The sequence below is a fragment of the Pseudophryne corroboree genome, chromosome 5 (assembly GCF_028390025.1).
Source record: "Pseudophryne corroboree isolate aPseCor3 chromosome 5, aPseCor3.hap2, whole genome shotgun sequence".
NCBI lineage: Eukaryota > Metazoa > Chordata > Amphibia > Anura > Myobatrachidae > Pseudophryne > Pseudophryne corroboree.
The window spans coordinates 839,206,979-839,226,669 of record NC_086448.1 but is presented as its reverse complement, the minus strand read 5'-3'; the positions used below and the strand labels follow the sequence as shown (position 1 = coordinate 839,226,669).

Below are 19,691 nucleotides of genomic sequence, written 5' to 3'. Positions count from 1 at the left end.
CTGGGTCCTGGTGACCACGGATGCCAGCCTGCGAGGCTGGGGAGCAGTCACACAGGGAAGGAATTTCCAGAGCTTATGGTCAAGCCTGGAGACATCACTTCACATAAATATCCTGAAGCTAAGGGCCATTTACAATGCTCTAAGCTCAGCAAGACCTCTGCTTCAAGGTCACCCGGAGTTGATCCATTCGGACAACATCACGGCAGTCACCCACGTAAACAGACAGGGTGACACAAGAAGCAGAAGGGCAATGGCAGAAGCTGCAAGGATTCTTCGCTGGGCGGAAAATCATGTGATAGCACTGTCAGCAGTATTCATTCCGGGAGTGGACAACTGGGAAGCAGACTTCCTCAGCAGATACGACCTCCACCCGGGAGAGTGGGGACTTCACCCAGAAGTCTTCCACATGTTTATAAAACTCGACAAGTATTGCGCCAGGTCAAGGGACCCTCAGGCAATAGCTGTAGACGCTCTGGTAACACAGTGGGTGTACCAGTCAGTGTATGTGTTCCCTCCTCTGCCTCTCATAACCAAGGTACTGAGAATTATAAGATGGAGAGGAGTAAGCACTATATTCGTGGCTCCGGATTGGCCAAGAAGGACTTGGTAACCGGAACTTCAAGAGATGCTCACGGAGGATCCGTGGCCTCTACCTCTAAGAAGGGACCTGCTCCAGCAAGGACCCTGTCTGTTCCAAGACTTACCGCGGTTGCGTTTAACAGCAGGGCGGTTGAACGCCGGATCCTGAAGGAAAAAGGCATTCCGGATGAAGTCATCCCTATCCTGATCAAAGCCAGGAAAGATATAACCGCAAAACATTATCACCGCATTTGGAGAAAATATGTTGCGTGGTGCGAGGCCAGTAAGGCCCCGACGGAGGAATTTTCAACTAGGTCGATTCCTACATTTCCTGCAAACAGGAGTGTCTATGGGCCTGAAATGGGGGTCCATTAAGGTTCAAATTTCGGCCCTGTCAATTTTCTTCCAAAAAGAACTAGCTTCAGTCCCTGAAGTTCAGACGTTTGTGAAAGGGGTACTGTATATACAGCCTCCTTTTGTGCCTCCAGTGGCACCTTGGGATCTAAATGTAGTTTTTGGGTTCCAAAAGTCACATTGGTTTGAACCACTTAAATATGTGGAGTTAAAATATCTCACATGGAAAGTGGTCATGCTGTTGGCCCTGGCCTGGGCCAGGTGCGTGTCAGAATTGGCGGCTTTATCCTGTAAAAGCCCTCATCTGATTTTCCATTCGGACAGGGCGGAATTGAGGACTTGTCCTCAGTTTCTCCCTAAGGTGGTTTTCAGCGTTTCACCTGAATCAACCTATTGTGGTGCCTGCGGCTACTAGGGACTTGGAGGACTCCAAGTTGCTAGACGTTGTCAGAGCCCTGGAAATATAGGTTTCCAGGACGGTTGGAGTCAGAAAATCTGACTCGTTGTTTATTCTGTATGCACCCAACAAGCTGGGTGCTCCTGCTTCTAAGCAGACTATTGCTCGTTGGATTTGTTGTAGTACAATTCAGCTTGCACATTCTGTGGCAGGCCTGCCACAGCCAAAATCTATAAAAGCCCATTCCACAAGGAAGGTGGGCTCATATTGGGCGGCTGCCCGAGGGGTCTCGGCTTTACAACTTTGCCGAGCAGCTACTTGGTCAGGAGCAAATACGTTTGTAAAATTCTACAAATTTGATACCCTGGCTGAGGAGGACCTGGAGTTCTCTCATTTGGTGCTGCAGAGTCATCCGCACTCTCCCGCCCGTTTGGGAGCTTTGGTATAATCCCCATGGTCCTTACGGAGTCCCCAGCATCCACTTAGGACGTTAGAGAAAATAAGAATTTACTTACCGATAATTCTATTTCTCGGAGTCCGTAGTGGATGCTGGGCGCCCATCCCAAGTGCGGATTATCTGCAATACTTGTACATAGTTATTGTTACAAAAATCGGGTTATTATTGTTGTGAGCCATCTTTTCAGAGGCTCCGCTGTTATCATGCTGTTAACTGGGTTCAGATCACAAGTTGTACGGTGTGATTGGTGTGGCTGGTATGAGTCTTACCCGGGATTCAAAATCCTTCCTTATTGTGTACGCTCGTCCGGGCACAGTATCCTAACTGAGGCTTGGAGGAGGGTCATAGGGGGAGGAGCCAGTGCACACCAGGTAGTTCTAAAGCTTTACTTTTGTGCCCAGTCTCCTGCGGAGCCGCTATTCCCCATGGTCCTTACGGAGTCCCCAGCATCCACTACGGACTACGAGAAATAGAATTATCGGTAAGTAAATTCTTATTTTTATTTAGCTTAAACATTTTCTTTTACCTCACATAAGTTAGAAAAAGTGTAAACTATAATAATTTTGGATTTATTTTTCCAAACTCTATTGGCACACTACATAACATGACTGGGGTGTGTGGACTCTTTGCAGCCGCCAGGAGCGGGAGGTGGAGGCCAGACTGAGGCAGAAATACACGCTGATAGATAAGAGCGACTATGCCGCCATCTCAGCGGTGCAGAAGGTAGGTGGTGAGGTCATTACCGGGTGTCTCTGATATTACTCCCTGACTGACAGTGTTACTAGTGCCGATCTGTATCTGTGACTGCCGCAATGGGTGGTCAGAATGCTGATAGATCCCGGTGAGTATTCTAAGGCCAACCCTAACCCTAAAACACCCATAACCCCAAACCGCCCCCCCCCCCCCAGCCGTAACCAACCCGTCCCGCATCCTAACACTCCCCTCCCCCGCAGTCTATCCCTAACCTCTCCCCTCCCACACCCTAACCCTAACCTCTCCCCTCCTGCACCCTAACCCTAACCTCTCCCCTCCCGCACCCTAACCTCTCCCCTCCCGCAGCCTAACCCTAACCTCTCCCCTCCTGCAGCCTAACCATAACCTCTCCCCTCCTGTAGCCTAACCATAACCTCTCTCCTCCTGCAGCCTAACCCTAACCCTCCCCTCCCACACCCTAACCTCTCCCCTCCTGCACCCTAACCCTAACCTCTCCCCTCTCGCAGCCTAACCCTAACCTCTCCCCTACCGCAGCCTAACCCTAACCTCTCCCCTACCGCAGCCTAACCCTAACCTCCCCCCTCCCGCAGCCTAACCCTAACCTTTCCCCTCCCGCACCCTAACCCTAACCTCTCCCCTCTCGCAGCCTAACCCTAACCTCTCCCCTCCCAAACCCTAACCTCTCCCCTCCCGCAGCCTAACTTTGACCTCTCCCCTCCCACACGCTAACCCTAACCTCTCCCCTCTCGCAGCCTAACCCTGACCTCTCCCCTCCCGCACCCTAACCTCTCCCCTCTCGCAGCCTAACCCTAACCTCTCCCCTCCCGCACCCTAACCTCTCTCCTCCCGCAGCCTAATCCTAACCTTTCCCCTCCCGCACCCTAACCCTAACCTCTCCCCTCTCGCAGCCTAACCCTAACCTCTCCCCTCCCGCAGCCTAAACCTAACCTCTCCCCTCCCACAGCCTAATCTTATCCGCTCCCCTCCAGCAGCCTAACCCTAACCCCTCCCCCACAGTCTAATTCTAACCTCCTATCTCCCGCAGCCTAACCCTAACCTCTACCCTCCTGCAGCCTAACCCTAACCTCTCCCCTCCCGCAGCCTAAACCTAACTTCTCCCCACCCGCAGCCTAACCCTAACCTCTCCCCTCCCGCAGCCTAACCCTAACCTCTCCCCACCCGCTGCCTAACCCTAACCTCTCCCCACCTGCAGCCTAACCCTAACCTCTCCCCACCTGCAGCCTAACCCTAACCTCTCCCCACCCGCAGCCTAACCCTAACCTGGATAATCACTGTTACTCACCTGCTCCTGTCAGTGGCTGATGGGTGAGTATTGCTGGACGTGTGATATTAGCGGGATCATTAACCTTCTGCCCATTGGTTAAAATCTCCTATATATTTGCCCAGATCTGTGACTCCTTTCGTAACGCTGGGCGGAGTCACAATGCTGGGCGGAGTCAGACTCATAGAGACACAGATCTGGGTGGCTGGATGCAGGGCATGATCCCTTAACTTTCTGGTGAGTGGTGAGCACTTTAAATATAGTTGATGAGAAGGAGACGCACCTAAGATGCAGAGGTCGCGCTCCCTGCCTGACCACATGCTGCTGTGTCTATTTCCGGCCAACCCTGTGCACCTGCCCCTCTCCCACCAGCGGCACCCCCGCACCTCTCCCACCTGAGACAACCTCGCACCCGTCCCTCACTCACCGCGGCACTACTGCACCCGCCCCTCCCCCACTGGAATATCCACGGACCTCCTCCTCCATCCGTGGCACCCCGCACCCGCCCCTCCATTGCTTGCGGCACCTCCGGACCCTCTACCCCACCTGCGGCACCCCCGCACCTGCCACTCCTCCAACCACAGCACCTTCGGCCCCATCCGCACCTGACCCCCCTCCTCCCCACCCACAGCATCTACAGACACCCTCCCACATCTGCGGGCCTCCTGCACCTGCCCCTCCCCCACCACTTCTGCATCCACCCCTCCCCCACCCACAGCACCACCGGACCCCCTCCCCCATCTACGGCATCTGCAGCCACCCCTCCCCCACCCGCAGCACCACTGGACCCCCTCCCCCATCTACGGCATCCGCAGCCACCCCTCCCCCACCCGCAGCATCTACATACCCCATCATCTAGTAATAATATAATGAATCTGCTAATGTTCAGCTTAATGCACGGAGTACTTAGTGTTACCATATTATCCCTTTTACCTGGAACGCTGATGGATTACACAGGTTCTGTGGCTGATTAAAACCAGGTGAAATGTAGGCTTGTAGTCAGCCAGCCCCAGAACCTGTGTAATCCATGAGCGTGCCAGGTAAAAGGGATAATATGGTCACCGCAGGAGAACGTGACGTTTTCCTATGAATTGTGCGCTATTCCAATGTATTGTTCCTATAATTGGCATGTGTCCATAGATCATAGTTTCTTCCTATGGTTGGCTATTAGCGGTTACTATGCTGTCAGTAAAGGATTCCGTCATTGGAGACGTGAGTTTAAGACGCGTTACAGGACTCTGGTGTAGCGTTACTAACGCTTCGGAACGTGGATGTGTTGCCTATAGCAACCTATTAGATTCTACCTATTTATGTCTCTGCTGCATTGTAGAAAATCATAGGCAGAATCTGATTGGTTGCTATAGGCAACACCTCCACTTTTCAGTTTAAAAAGCTTTAGTAAATCTATCCCTGTTTTGTATGTCTTGGCCTGTGCAGTACTGTGGGTCACCACAGTGGGGTGCTGTTTAGGCATCACCTTATCTGGGACTGATGTGGATCTCACCTGCGAGGGGTTAATCATCAGCTGGTATAAATCAGTGTTAGTGCTGCTTATTCTTTACCTCCTGCTAGACACCTACCTGACAGCAGGACCTCTCGCCATGTACAGCCCTCTCATGTACCCCAGGTGATTGCACGTGTCTGCCAGCAATCAGACTGTACATTGTGTTTCCTGTACTCTCCGTGTGGACTGCGTGTGCTGCGTGATACATACCCACTGCTATTCCCTGCGTCTAACTCCTGAACGAGTATCTGGGGATCTCTGGGAGTCCGCCCCGTATGCTTTTGTACTGGAAGTGTAGCTTCCTACCAGCGCAGTTCCAGGATCTACTCATCGCTGTGAGGGTCGCAGTGGCTGTGTGTGATGTCACGCAGCTGCCGCGGCTCTGCCACCCCACCCCCCACCCCCCTGGACCGCGCCCACTAAACGGCGCCGGACCGCCCCCTCCTGTCCAGCAACCTACTCTACCTGTCAATCAGGCAGAGGCGATCGCAGGGCTAAGACTGCCGTCGGCTGGTGCACTGCAGCGTCGGCACATGTGCAGTTCAGGCCTGATTGCTGCTGTGCGAAAGGTCTGAATTGGCCCCTATAAACGTTCTGTGCGGTGTGACCCTCCCAGAGTGCACCCTGTTTGGCTGCTCTATAAGAAGCCTCTGTGATATTCTGTTCTGTGCTCCTGTCGTATGTCACCTAATAATGGGAGGATGCAGCACATAATTAGGGTGGCCAATCCTGGGATGGGGATGGGCGGGATCCCGGGATGTTGTCCTAATTGGCCAGGATTGATTCCCGGGATTGTATCTTCCAGTCCTGGAGATTTTGGGATTAGCCACCACTTGCTTCTTTTCAATGCCGGGCAGCGTTGAGCATCTTCAGCAGACGGCTCAGACGCTGCCAGGCTCCCCTGCCCCTGAGTGTGCGCACTGCGCAGTGTGATGTGATGTCAGAGGTCACGCTATGCAGCCTGACGCCAGCCGCGCGCCGCCGGGACCACCTGCAGCTCACTTTGCCATCCGCTAGCTGCCCCTCGCACCCAGAGAGGATGGGGAGTTATTGTGGGGCCGAGGCGGGGGCCATTGAATAATTTCACTAATTTTAAAACCAACAACTCAATTCCGGGTGTCCTGGGAATACCGGCCTGGGATTGGCCACTCTACACATGATGAGGTCCTGATTCCAGGCTGTCCTAGCGGTCCTCTCCAGGGTCACACTGATAGCCGGGTGTAATGTCGCAGTGTTAGAAATGATCCCTTTATGTTTGTCATACGCACGGAGCGATACTGGCTAACGATATGCACGATATAGTATATCTAGTTGGTATTGTTCCGTGTGTATAGAATGTTGGTATTGTTCCGTGTGTTCCGCGGATTGTTGGAAAACAGACTGTGCGTGCTCATACAATTTTGGATCGACATTTGACTAGATGGTCGTAGCCAAAACCATTCATAGCCGGAATCGCTCAGTGTGTAAAGTCATTATTGTTGGTTCTCGACTCTGCAGAAGTTGAAGGGAAATTATTAAACCAAAATCGTTCATTGCCAGAGTTGCACCGCGTGTATGCGGCTTTACACGGACCATGAAACTTCCATAGAGCAGGTGCAGGTTTTCTGGTTGATGATTGGAGCATCTCACTCTAGATTTAAATTTAAGGGTGTACATATCTTCCAATGTGTGCAACTGACACTACAGGCGTGGTAATGCGTGTGTGCAATTTACACTACAGGCATTGTAATGTGTGTGTGTGCATCTTACACTACAGGCGTGGTAATGTGTGTGTGCATCTTACACTACAGGCGTGGTAATGTGTGTGTGTGCATCTTACACTACAGGCGTGGTAATGTGTGTGTGTGCATCTTACACTACAGGCGTGGTAATGTGTGTGTGTGCATCTTACACTACAGGCGTGGTAATGTGTGTGTGTGCATCTTACACTACAGGCGTGGTAATGTGTGTGTGTGTGCATCTTACACTACAGGCGTGGTAATGTGTGTCTATGCATCTTACACTACAGGCGTAGTAATGTGTGTGTGCATCTTACACTACAGGCGTGGTAATGTGTGTGTGTGCATCTTACACTACAGGCGTGGTAATGTGTGTGTGTGCATCTTACACTACAGGCGTGGTAATGTGTGTGTGTGCATCTTACACTACAGGCGTGGTAATGTGTGTGTGTGCATCTTACACTACAGGCGTAGTAATGTGTGTGTATGCATCTTACACTACAGGCGTGGTAATGTGTGTGTGTGCATCTTACACTACAGGCGTGGTAATGTGTGTGTGTGTGCATCTTACACTACAGACGTGGTAATGTGTGTGTGCATCTTACACTACAGGCGTGGTAATGTGTGTGTGTGCATCTTACACTACAGGCGTGGTAATGTGTGTGTGTGCATCTTACACTACAGGCGTGGTAATGTGTGTGTGTGCATCTTACACTACAGGCGTGGTAATGTGTGTGTGTGCATCTTACACTACAGGCGTGGTAATGTGTGTGTGCATCTTACACTACAGGCGTGGTAATGTGTGTGTGTGCATCTTACACTACAGGCGTGGTAATGTGTGTGTGCATCTTACACTACAGGCGTGGTAATGTGTGTGTGCATCTTACACTACAGGCGTGGTAATGTGTGTGTGTGCATCTTACACTACAGGCGTGGTAATGTGTGTGTGTGTGTGTGTGTGTGTGTGTGTGCATCTTACACTACAGACGTGGTAATGTGTGTGTGCATCTTACACTACAGGCGTGGTAATGTGTGTGTGTGCATCTTACACTACAGGCGTGGTAATGTGTGTGTGTGCATCTTACACTACAGGCGTGGTAATGTGTGTGTGTGCATTTTACACTACAGGCGTGGTAATGTGTGTGTGTGCATCTTACACTACAGGCGTGGTAATGTGTGTGTGCATCTTACACTACAGGCGTGGTAATGTGTGTGTGTGTGTGTGTGTGTGTGTGTGTGCATCTTACACTACAGACGTGGTAATGTGTGTGTGCATCTTACACTACAGGCGTGGTAATGTGTGTGTGTGCATCTTACACTACAGGCGTGGTAATGTGTGTGTGTGCATCTTACACTACAGGCGTGGTAATGTGTGTGTGCATCTTACACTACAGGCGTGGTAATGTGTGTGTGTGCATCTTACACTACAGGCGTGGTAATGTGTGTGTGTGTGCATCTTACACTACAGACGTGGTAATGTGTGTGTGCATCTTACACTACAGGCGTGGTAATGTGTGTGTGTGCATCTTACACTACAGGCGTGGTAATGTGTGTGTGTGCATCTTACACTACAGGCGTAGTAATGTGTGTGTGTGCATCTTACACTACAGGCGTAGTAATGTGTGTGTGTGCATCTTACACTACAGGCGTGGTAATGTGTGTGTGCATCTTACACTACAGGCGTAGTAATGTGTGTGTGTGCATCTTACACTACAGGCGTAGTAATGTGTGTGTGTGCATCTTACACTACAGGCGTGGTAATGTGTGTGTGCATCTTACACTACAGGCGTAGTAATGTGTGTGTGTGCATCTTACACTACAGGCGTGGTAATGTGTGTGTGCATCTTACACTACAGGCGTAGTAATGTGTGTGTGTGCATCTTACACTACAGGCGTGGTAATGTGTGTGTGCATCTTACACTACAGGCGTAGTAATGTGTGTGTGTGCATCTTACACTACAGGCGTGGTAATGTGTGTGTATGCATCTTACACTACAGGCGTGGTAATGTGTGTGTATGCATCTTACACTACAGGCGTGGTAATGTGTGTGTGCATCTTACACTACAGGCGTGGTAATGTGTGTGTGTGCATCTTACACTACAGGCGTGGTAATGTGTGTGTATGCATCTTACACTTCAGGCGTGGTAATGTGTGTGTGTGCATCTTACACTACAGGCGTGGTAATGTGTGTGTGTGTGTGTGTGTGTGTGTGTGTATCTTACACTACAGGCGTGGTAATGTGTGTGTGTGTGTGTGTGTGTGTGTGTGTGTGTGTGTGTGTATCTTACACTACAGGCGTAGTAATGTGTGTGTATGCATCTTACACTACAGGCGTGGTAATGTGTGTGTGTGTGTGTGTGTGTGTGTGTGTGCATCTTACACTACAGGCGTGGTAATGTGTGTGTGCATCTTACACTACAGGCGTGGTAATGTGTGTGTGTGCATCTTACACTACAGGCGTAGTAATGTGTGTGTGTGTGTGTGTGTGTGTGTGTGTGTGTGTGTGCATCTTACACTACAGACGTGGTAATGTGTGTGTGTGCATCTTACACTACAGGCGTAGTAATGTGTGTGTATGCATCTTACACTACAGGCGTGGTAATGTGTGTGTGTGTGTGTGTGTGTGTGTGTGTGCATCTTACAGTACATGCATAGTAATGTGTGTGTATGCATCTTACACTACAGGCGTGGTAATGTGTGTGTGCATCTTACACTACAGGCGTAGTAATGTGTGTATGCATCTTACACTACAGGCGTGGTAATGTGTGTGTGCATCTTACACTACAGGCGTGGTAATGTGTGTGTGTGCATCTTACACTACAGACGTGGTAATGTGTGTGTGTGCATCTTACACTACAGGCGTAGTAATGTGTGTGTATGCATCTTACACTACAGGCGTGGTAATGTGTGTGTGTGTGCATCTTACACTACAGGCGTAGTAATGTGTGTATGCATCTTACACTACAGGCGTGGTAATGTGTGTGTATGCATCTTACACTACAGGCGTGGTAATGTGTGTGTGTGTGTGTGTGTGCATCTTACACTACAGGCGTAGTAATGTGTGTGTGTGCATCTTACACTACAGGCGTGGTAATGTGTGTGTGCATCTTACACTACAGGCGTGGTAATGTGTGTGTGTGCATCTTACACTACAGACGTGGTAATGTGTGTGTGTGTGCATCTTACACTACAGGCGTGGTAATGTGTGTGTGCATCTTACACTACAGGCGTAGTAATGTGTGTGTGTGCATCTTACACTACAGGCGTAGTAATGTGTGTGTGTGCATCTTACACTACAGGCGTGGTAATGTGTGTGTGCATCTTACACTACAGGCGTAGTAATGTGTGTGTGTGTGCATCTTACACTACAGGCGTGGTAATGTGTGTGTGCATCTTACACTACAGGCGTAGTAATGTGTGTGTGTGCATCTTACACTACAGGCGTGGTAATGTGTTTGTATGCATCTTACACTACAGGCGTGGTAATGTGTGTGTGTGTGTGTGTGTGTGTGTGTGTGTGTGTGTGTATCTTACACTACAGGCGTGGTAATGTGTGTGTGTGTGTGTGCATCTTACACTACAGGCGTAGTAATGTGTGTGTATGCATCTTACACTACAGGCGTGGTAATGTGTGTGTGTGTGTGTGTGTGTGTGTGTGTGTGTGTGTGTGTGTGTGCATCTTACACTACAGGCGTGGTAATGTGTGTGTGCATCTTACACTACAGGCGTGGTAATGTGTGTGTGTGCATCTTACACTACAGGCGTGGTAATGTGTGTGTGTGCATCTTACACTACAGGCGTAGTAATGTGTGTGTGTGTGCATCTTACACTACAGACGTGGTAATGTGTGTGTGTGCATCTTACACTACAGGCGTAGTAATGTGTGTGTATGCATCTTACACTACAGGCGTGGTAATGTGTGTGTGTGTGTGTGTGTGTGTGTGTGTGTGTGTGTGCATCTTACAGTACAGGCATAGTAATGTGTGTGTATGCATCTTACACTACAGGCGTGGTAATGTGTGTGTGCATCTTACACTACAGGCGTAGTAATGTGTGTATGCATCTTACACTACAGGCGTGGTAATGTGTGTGTGCATCTTACACTACAGGCGTGGTAATGTGTGTGTGTGCATCTTACACTACAGACGTGGTAATGTGTGTGTGTGCATCTTACACTACAGGCGTAGTAATGTGTGTGTATGCATCTTACACTACAGGCGTGGTAATGTGTGTGTGTGTGCATCTTACACTACAGGCGTAGTAATGTGTGTATGCATCTTACACTACAGGCGTGGTAATGTGTGTGTATGCATCTTACACTACAGGCGTGGTAATGTGTGTGTGTGTGTGTGTGTGTGTGTGTATCTTACACTACAGGCGTAGTAATGTGTGTGTGTGCATCTTACACTACAGGCGTGGTAATGTATGTGTGCATCTTACACTACAGGCGTGGTAATGTGTGTGTGTGTGCATCTTATACTACAGACGTGGTAATGTGTGTGTGTGTGTGTGTGTGTGCATCTTACACTACAGGCGTGGTAATGTGTGTGTGCATCTTACACTAGAGGCGTAGTAATGTGTGTGTGTGTGCATCTTACACTACAGGCGTAGTAATGTGTGTGTGTGCATCTTACACTACAGGCGTGGTAATGTGTGTGTGCATCTTACACTACAGGCGTAGTAATGTGTGTGTGTGCATCTTACACTACAGGCGTGGTAATGTGTGTGTGCATCTTACACTACAGGCGTAGTAATGTGTGTGTGTGCATCTTACACTACAGGCGTGGTAATGTGTGTGTATGCATCTTACACTACAGGCGTGGTAATGTGTGTGTGTGTGTGTGTGTGTGTGCATCTTACACTACAGGCGTGGTAATGTGTGTGTGTGTGTGCATCTTACACTACAGGCGTGGTAATGTGTGTGTATGCATCTTACACTACAGGCGTGGTAATGTGTGTGTGTGTGTGTGCATCTTACACTACAGGCGTAGTAATGTGTGTGTATGCATCTTACACTACAGGCGTGGTAATGTGTGTGTGTGTGCATCTTACACTACAGGCGTGGTAATGTGTGTGTGCATCTTACACTACAGGCGTGGTAATGTGTGTGTGTGCATCTTACACTACAGGCGTAGTAATGTGTGTGTGTGTGCATCTTACACTACAGACGTGGTAATGTGTGTGTGTGCATCTTACACTACAGGCGTAGTAATGTGTGTGTATGCATCTTACACTACAGGCGTGGTAATGTGTGTGTGTGTGTGTGCATCTTACACTACAGGCGTAGTAATGTGTGTGTATGCATCTTACACTACAGGCGTGGTAATGTGTGTGTGTGTGTGTGTGTGTGTGTGTGCATTTTACACTACAGGCGTAGTAATGTGTGTGTGTATGCATCTTACACTACAGGCGTGGTAATGTGTGTGTGCATCTTACACTACAGGCGTAGTAATGTGTGTATGCATCTTACACTACAGGCGTGGTAATGTGTGTGTGCATCTTACACTACAGGCGTGGTAATGTGTGTGTGTGCATCTTACACTACAGACGTGGTAATGTGTATGTGTGCATCTTACACTACAGGCGTAGTAATGTGTGTGTATGCATCTTACACTACAGGCGTGGTAATGTGTGTGTGTGCATCTTACACTACAGGCGTAGTAATGTGTGTATGCATCTTACACTACAGGCGTGGTAATGTGTGTGTATGCATCTTACACTACAGGCGTGGTAATGTGTGTGTGTGTGTGTGTGTGTGTGTGTGTGCATCTTACACTACAGGCGTAGTAATGTGTGTGTGTGCATCTTACACTACAGGCGTGGTAATGTGTGTGTGCATCTTACACTACAGGCGTGGTAATGTGTGTGTATGCATCTTACACTACAGGCGTAGTAATGTGTGTGTGCATCTTACACTACAGGCGTGGTAATGTGTGTGTGTGTGTGTGTGCATCTTACACTACAGGTGTGGTAATGTGTGTGTGTGTGCATCTTACACTACAGGCGTAGTAATGTGTGTGTGTGCATCTTACACTACAGGCGTGGTAATGTGTGTATGCATCTTACACTACAGGCGTGGTAATGTGTGTGTGTGTGTGTGTGTGTGCATCTTACACTACAGGCGTGGTAATGTGTGTGTGCATCTTACACTACAGGCGTGGTAATGTGTGTGTGTGCATCTTACACTACAGGCGTAGTAATGTGTGTGTGTGCATCTTACACTACAGACGTGGTAATGTGTGTGTGTGCATCTTACACTACAGGCGTAGTAATGTGTGTGTATGCATCTTACACTACATGCGTGGTAATGTGTGTGTGTGTGTGTGTGTGTGCATCTTACACTACAGGCGTAGTAATGTGTGTATGCATCTTACACTACAGGCGTGGTAATGTGTGTGTGTGTGCATCTTACACTACAGACGTGGTAATGTGTGTGTATGCATCTTACACTACAGGCGTAGTAATGTGTGTGTGTGCATCTTACACTACAGGCGTAGTAATGTGTGTATGCATCTTACACTACAGGCGTGGTAATGTGTGTGTGCATCTTACACTACAGGCGTGGTAATGTGTGTGTGTGCATCTTACACTACAGGCGTGGTAATGTGTGTGTGTGTGTGTGTGTGTGTGCATCTTACACTACAGGCGTAGTAATGTGTGTGTGTGCATCTTACACTACAGGCGTGGTAATGTGTGTATGCATCTTACACTACAGGCGTGGTAATGTGTGTGTGTGTGCATCTTACACTACAGGCGTGGTAATGTGTGTGTGCATCTTACACTACAGGCGTGGTAATGTGTGTGTGTGCATCTTACACTACAGGCGTAGTAATGTGTGTGTGCATCTTACACTACAGACGTGGTAATGTGTGTGTGTGCATCTTACACTACAGGCGTGGTAATGTGTGTATGCATCTTACACTACAGGCGTAGTAATGTGTGTGTGTGTGTGTGTGTGTGTGTGTGTGTGTGTGTGTGTGTGTGCATCTTACACTACAGGCGTGGTAATGTGTGTGTGTGTGTGCATCTTACACTACAGGCGTAGTAATGTGTGTGTGTGCATCTTACACTACAGGCGTGGTAATGTGTGTATGCATCTTACACTACAGGCGTGGTAATGTGTGTGTGTGTGCATCTTACACTACAGGCGTGGTAATGTGTGTGTGCATCTTACACTACAGGCGTGGTAATGTGTGTGTGTGTGTGCATCTTACACTACAGGCGTAGTAATGTGTGTGTGCATCTTACACTACAGACGTGGTAATGTGTGTGTGTGCATCTTACACTACAGGCGTAGTAATGTGTGTGTATGCATCTTACACTACAGGCGTGGTAATGTGTGTGTGTGTGTGCATCTTACACTACAGGCGTAGTAATGTGTGTATGCATCTTACACTACAGGCGTGGTAATGTGTGTGTATGCATCTTACACTACAGGCGTGGTAATGTGTGTGTATGCATCTTACACTACAGGCGTGGTAATGTGTGTGTGCATCTTACACTACAGGCGTGGTAATGTGTGTGTGTGCATCTTACACTACAGACGTGGTAATGTGTGTGTGCATCTTACACTACAGGCGTGGTAATGTGTGTGTGTGCATCTTACACTACAGGCGTGGTAATGTGTGTGTGCATCTTACACTACAGGCGTAGTAATGTGTGTGTATGCATCTTACACTACAGGCGTGGTAATGTGTGTGTGTGTGTGCATCTTACACTACAGGCGTAGTAATGTGTGTATGCATCTTACACTACAGGCGTGGTAATGTGTGTGTGTGTGTGTGTGCATCTTACACTACAGGCGTAGTAATGTGTGTATGCATCTTACACTACAGGCGTAGTAATGTGTGTGCATCTTACACTACAGGCGTGGTAATGTGTGTATGCATCTTACACTACAGGTGTGGTAATGTGTGTGTGTGCATCTTACACTACAGGCGTGGTAATGTGTGTGTGCATCTTACACTACAGGCGTGGTAATGTGTGTGTGTGTGCATCTTACACTACAGGCATAGTAATGTGTGTGTGTGTGCATCTTACACTACAGACATGGTAATGTGTGTGTGCATCTTACACTACAGGCGTAGTAATGTGTGTGTATGCATCTTACACTACAGGCGTGGTAATGTGTGTGTGTGTGCATCTTACACTACAGGCGTAGTAATGTGTGTATGCATCTTACACTACAGGCGTGGTAATGTGTGTGTATGCATCTTACACTACAGGCGTGGTAATGTGTGTGTGCATCTTACACTACAGGCGTGGTAATGTGTGTGTGTGCATCTTACACTACAGGCGTGGTAATGTGTGTGTGTGCATCTTACACTACAGGCGTGGTAATGTGTGTGTGTGTGCATCTTACACTACAGGCGTGGTAATGTGTGTGTGCATCTTACACTACAGGCGTGGTAATGTGTGTGTGTGCATCTTACACAACAGGCGTGGTAATGTGTGTGTGTGCATCTTACACTACAGGCGTAGTAATGTGTGTGTGTGCATCTTACACTACAGGCGTAGTAATGTGTGTGTATGCATCTTACACTACAGGCGTGGTAATGTGTGTGTGTGTGTGTGTGCATCTTACACTACAGGCGTAGTAATGTGTGTGTGTGCATCTTACACTACAGGCGTAGTAATGTGTGTGTGTGCATCTTACACTACAGACGTGGTAATGTGTGTGTGTGCAGCTTACACTACAGACGTGGTAATGTGTGTGTGCAGCTTACACTACAGGCGTGGTAATGCGTGTGTGCAGCTTACACTACAGATGTGGTAATGTGTGTCTGTGAATGTGGCATGTGTGTGCTCACCGTAGGTCAGGTGCTTGCTGTCTATCACACGTGTATATAACATTGTGTCCTGCTCCAGGCAGGTCTGGCGGATGTAGAGATCCAGCTGGTGGGAGACGTGGACGGGAGCAGCTTTGGCGTTGGAATTGCGGCACTATCTGCTAAGCCAAGCCGCAATCTGTCTGCCAGAAAGTCCAAGGGGCGCAAGGGGAAGGATCTGTCCAGGTGAGTGGGCGCCAGACACGGCTGCTGCCTGCAGTCACCACGTTACCATTGCATTTCATGATACTAGTAATATATAGACTGCCTCAGTGACCTGTCTGGCAGCGCGGGTTCTCCATGTGGTCAGATGCTCATAGTAGTAGAGAGGTTAGTATACTGCCCCTACATTACACAGATGTAACACACTCCTTCTATTATAGTACTTACTGTTATAATCTAAGCCCTACTAGTAGGAGAGGTTAGTATACTGCCCCCTACATTACACTGATGTAACACACTCCTTCTATTATAGTACTTACTGTTATACTCTAAGCCCTACTAGTAGGAGAGGTTAGTATACTGCCCTCTACATTACACAGATGTAAGACTCTGCTACTAATATAGTACTTACTATTATACTCTAAGCCCCACTAGTAGGAGAGGTTAGTATACTGCCCCCTACATTATACAGATGTAACACACTCCTTCTATTATAGTACTTACTGTTATACTCTAAGCCCCACTAGTAGGAGAGGTTAGTATACTGCCCCCTACATTATACAGATGTAACACTCTGCTACTATTATAGTACTTACTGTTATACTCTAAGCCCTACTAGTAGGAGAGGTTAGTATACTGCCCCTACATTACACAGATGTAAGACACTCCTACTATTATAGTACTTACTGTTATACTCTAAGCACCACTAGTAGGAGAGGTTAGTATACTGCCCCCTACATTAGACAGATGTAACACTCTGCTACTATTATAGTACTTACTGTTATACTCTAAGCCCTACTAGTAGGAGAGGTTAGTATACTGCCCCTACATTATACAGATGTAAGACACTGCTACTATTATAGTACTTACTGTTATACTCTAAGCCCCACTAGTAGGAGAGGTTAGTATACTGCCCTCTACATTAGACAGATGTAACACTCTCCTACTATTATAGTACTTACTGTTATACTCTAAGCCCCACTAGTAGGAGAGGTTAGTATACTGCCCCCTACATTACACAGATGTAATACACTGCTACTATTATAGTACTTACTGTTATACTCTAAGCTACACTAGTAGGAGAGGTTAGTATACTGCCCCCTACATTACACAGATGTAACACACTCCTTCTATTATAGTACTTACTGTTATACTCTAAGCCCCACTAGTAGAGAGGTTAGTATACTGCCCCTACATTACTCAGATGTAACACACTCCTTCTATTATAGTACTTACTGTTATACTCTAAGCCCCACTAGTAGGAGAGGTTAGTATACTGCCCCCTACATTACACAGATGTAAGACACTGCTACTATTATAGTACTTACTGTTATACTCTTAGCCCCACCAGTAGGAGAGGTTAGTGTACTGCCCCCTACATTACACAGATGTAAGACTCTGCTACTATTATAGTACTTACTGTTATACTCTAAGCCCCACTAGTAGGAGAGGTTAGTATACTGCCCCCTACATTACACAGATGTAAGACTCTGCTACTATTATAGTACTTACTGTTATACTCTAAGCCCCACTAGTAGGAGAGGTTAGTATACTGCCCCCTACATTGGGGGTCATTCCGAGTTGTTCGCTTGTTATTTTTTTCTCGCAACGGAGCGATTAGTCGCTAATGCGCATGCGCAATGTCCGCAGTGCGACTGCGCCAAGTAAATTTGCTATGCAGTTAGGTATTTTACTCACGGCATTACGAGGTTTTTTCTTCGTTCTGGTGATCGTAATGTGATTGACAGGAAGTGGGTGTTTCTGGGCGGAAACTGGCCGTTTTATGGGAGTGTGTGAAAAAACGCTACCGTTTCTGGGAAAAACGCGGGAGTGGCTGGAGAAACGGAGGAGTGTCTGGGCGAACGCTGGGTGTGTTTGTGACGTCAAACCAGGAACGACAAGTACTGAACTTATCGCACTGGCAGAGTAAGTCTCGAGCTACTCAGAAACTGCACAGAGAAGTCTTTTCGCAATATTGCGAATCTTTCGTTCGCAATTTTGATAAGCTAAGATTCACTCCCAGTAGGCGGCGGCTTAGCGTGTGCAAAGCTGCTAAAAGCAGCTTGCGAGCAAACAACTCGGAATGACCACCATTATACAGATGTAAGACTCTGCTATATTATAGTACTTACTGTTATACTCTAAGCCCCACTAGTAGAGAGGTTAGTATACTGCCCCCTACATTATACAGATGTAAGACTCTGCTACTATTCTAGTACTTACTGTTATACTCTTAGCCCCACCAGTAGGAGAGGTTAGTGTACTGCTGTCCCCTACATTAGACAGATGTAAGACTCTGCTACTATTATAGTACTTACTGTTATACTCTAAGCCCCATTAGTAGGAGAGGTTAGTATACTGCCCTCTACATTAAACAGGTGTAAGAGTCTGCTACTATTATAGTACTTACTGTTATACTCTAAGCCCCATTAGTAGGATAGGTTAGTATACTGCCCCCTACATTACACAGATGTAAGACACTACTACTATTATAGTAATTACTGTTATACTCTAAGCCCCACCAGTAGGAGAGGTTAGTATACTGCCCCCTACATTACACAGATGTAAGACTCTGCTACTATTATAGTACTTACTGTTATACTCTAAGCCCCACCAGTAGGAGAGAAGCCGCCGTGAGTCCGGCCCTGGAGCTGGAATCTGCTTCACCAGGAAGAACTGTGATGTCCACGTCCCTCCGGGAGCTGGATGTGAAGGAGGCGGCAGGGAAAGAGCATCAGGAATCTCACGCTTCTGACACTCAGCGCTCTGAGCCCCCGGGGAGAGAGGAGAGGAGCCGCCCCGGGTGAGCACAGTGTGTGTTACAGGGTATTGGGTGCCTCTCTGCTATGGTCTGGTGACATGTAAACTAACATCTGTGTGGTTGAAGGAACCAATAACTAAATATAAGCCCCAGACCCTACTGCCCTCCGCCAGTGTGTGGCGCTAGTAACCCATCAGGGGCCCATCTATGGCTGACTGGCCTGGAAAGCCTGCCCCAGCCTTAGTACAGACAGAAGGGGAACCAGCACAGTGTGCTCATATACACTTATTATAGTCCTCCAGCAGAGCTTCTGCCTGGTGCCCTGCATAACTGGTGGAAAGGGGCACCAGGAGTATAGTCCTGGGTACGAGTGCTGAAAACAAACATGGCAAGGGTTACTGGTTTAGCATTAGACTATTCACAGCGCTGTACCAACTTCTAGCCAATCAGCATTAGACTTTTCACAGTGCTGTACCAACTTCTAGCCAATCAGCATTAGACTATTCACAGTGCTGTAACAACTTCTAGCCAATCAGGATTAGACTATTCACAGTGCTGTACCAACTTCTAGCCAATCAGCATTAGACTATTCACAGTGCTGTACCAACTTGTAGCCAATCAGGATTAGACTATTCACAGTGCTGTACCAACTTCTAGCCAATCGGCAATAGACTATTCACAGTGCTGTACCAACTACTTCTAGCCAATCAGCATTAGACTATTCACAGTGCTGTACCAACTTCTAGCCAATCAGCATTAGACTATTCACAGTGCTATACCAACTTCTAGCCAATCAGCATTAGACTATTCACAGTGCTGTACCAACTTCTAGCCAATCAGGATTAGATTATTCACAGTGCTGTACCAACTTCTAGCCAATCAGCAATAGACTATTCACAGTGCTGTAACAACTTCTAGCCAATCAGCTTTAGAC

General features: G+C 47.8%; 1 protein-coding gene across 4 annotated transcripts in view; it reads left to right on the top strand.

Moving 5' to 3' along the window:
* Window positions 1-19,691, top strand: part of KIF9 (kinesin family member 9) — a 167,308-nt gene that overhangs the window by 98,918 nt on the left and 48,699 nt on the right. For 3 of the 4 annotated variants that reach the window (XM_063924612.1, XM_063924610.1, XM_063924611.1), the window contains 3 exons: window positions 2,420-2,510; window positions 15,875-16,020; window positions 18,605-18,799. In XM_063924612.1, the coding sequence (XP_063780682.1) occupies window positions 2,420-2,510; window positions 15,875-16,020; window positions 18,605-18,799 (432 nt within the window). Of the gene's footprint in view, window positions 1-2,419; window positions 2,511-15,874; window positions 16,021-17,338; window positions 17,376-18,604; window positions 18,800-19,691 lie in introns of those variants that run through there. The other variant, XM_063924613.1, reaches the window with a different exon arrangement.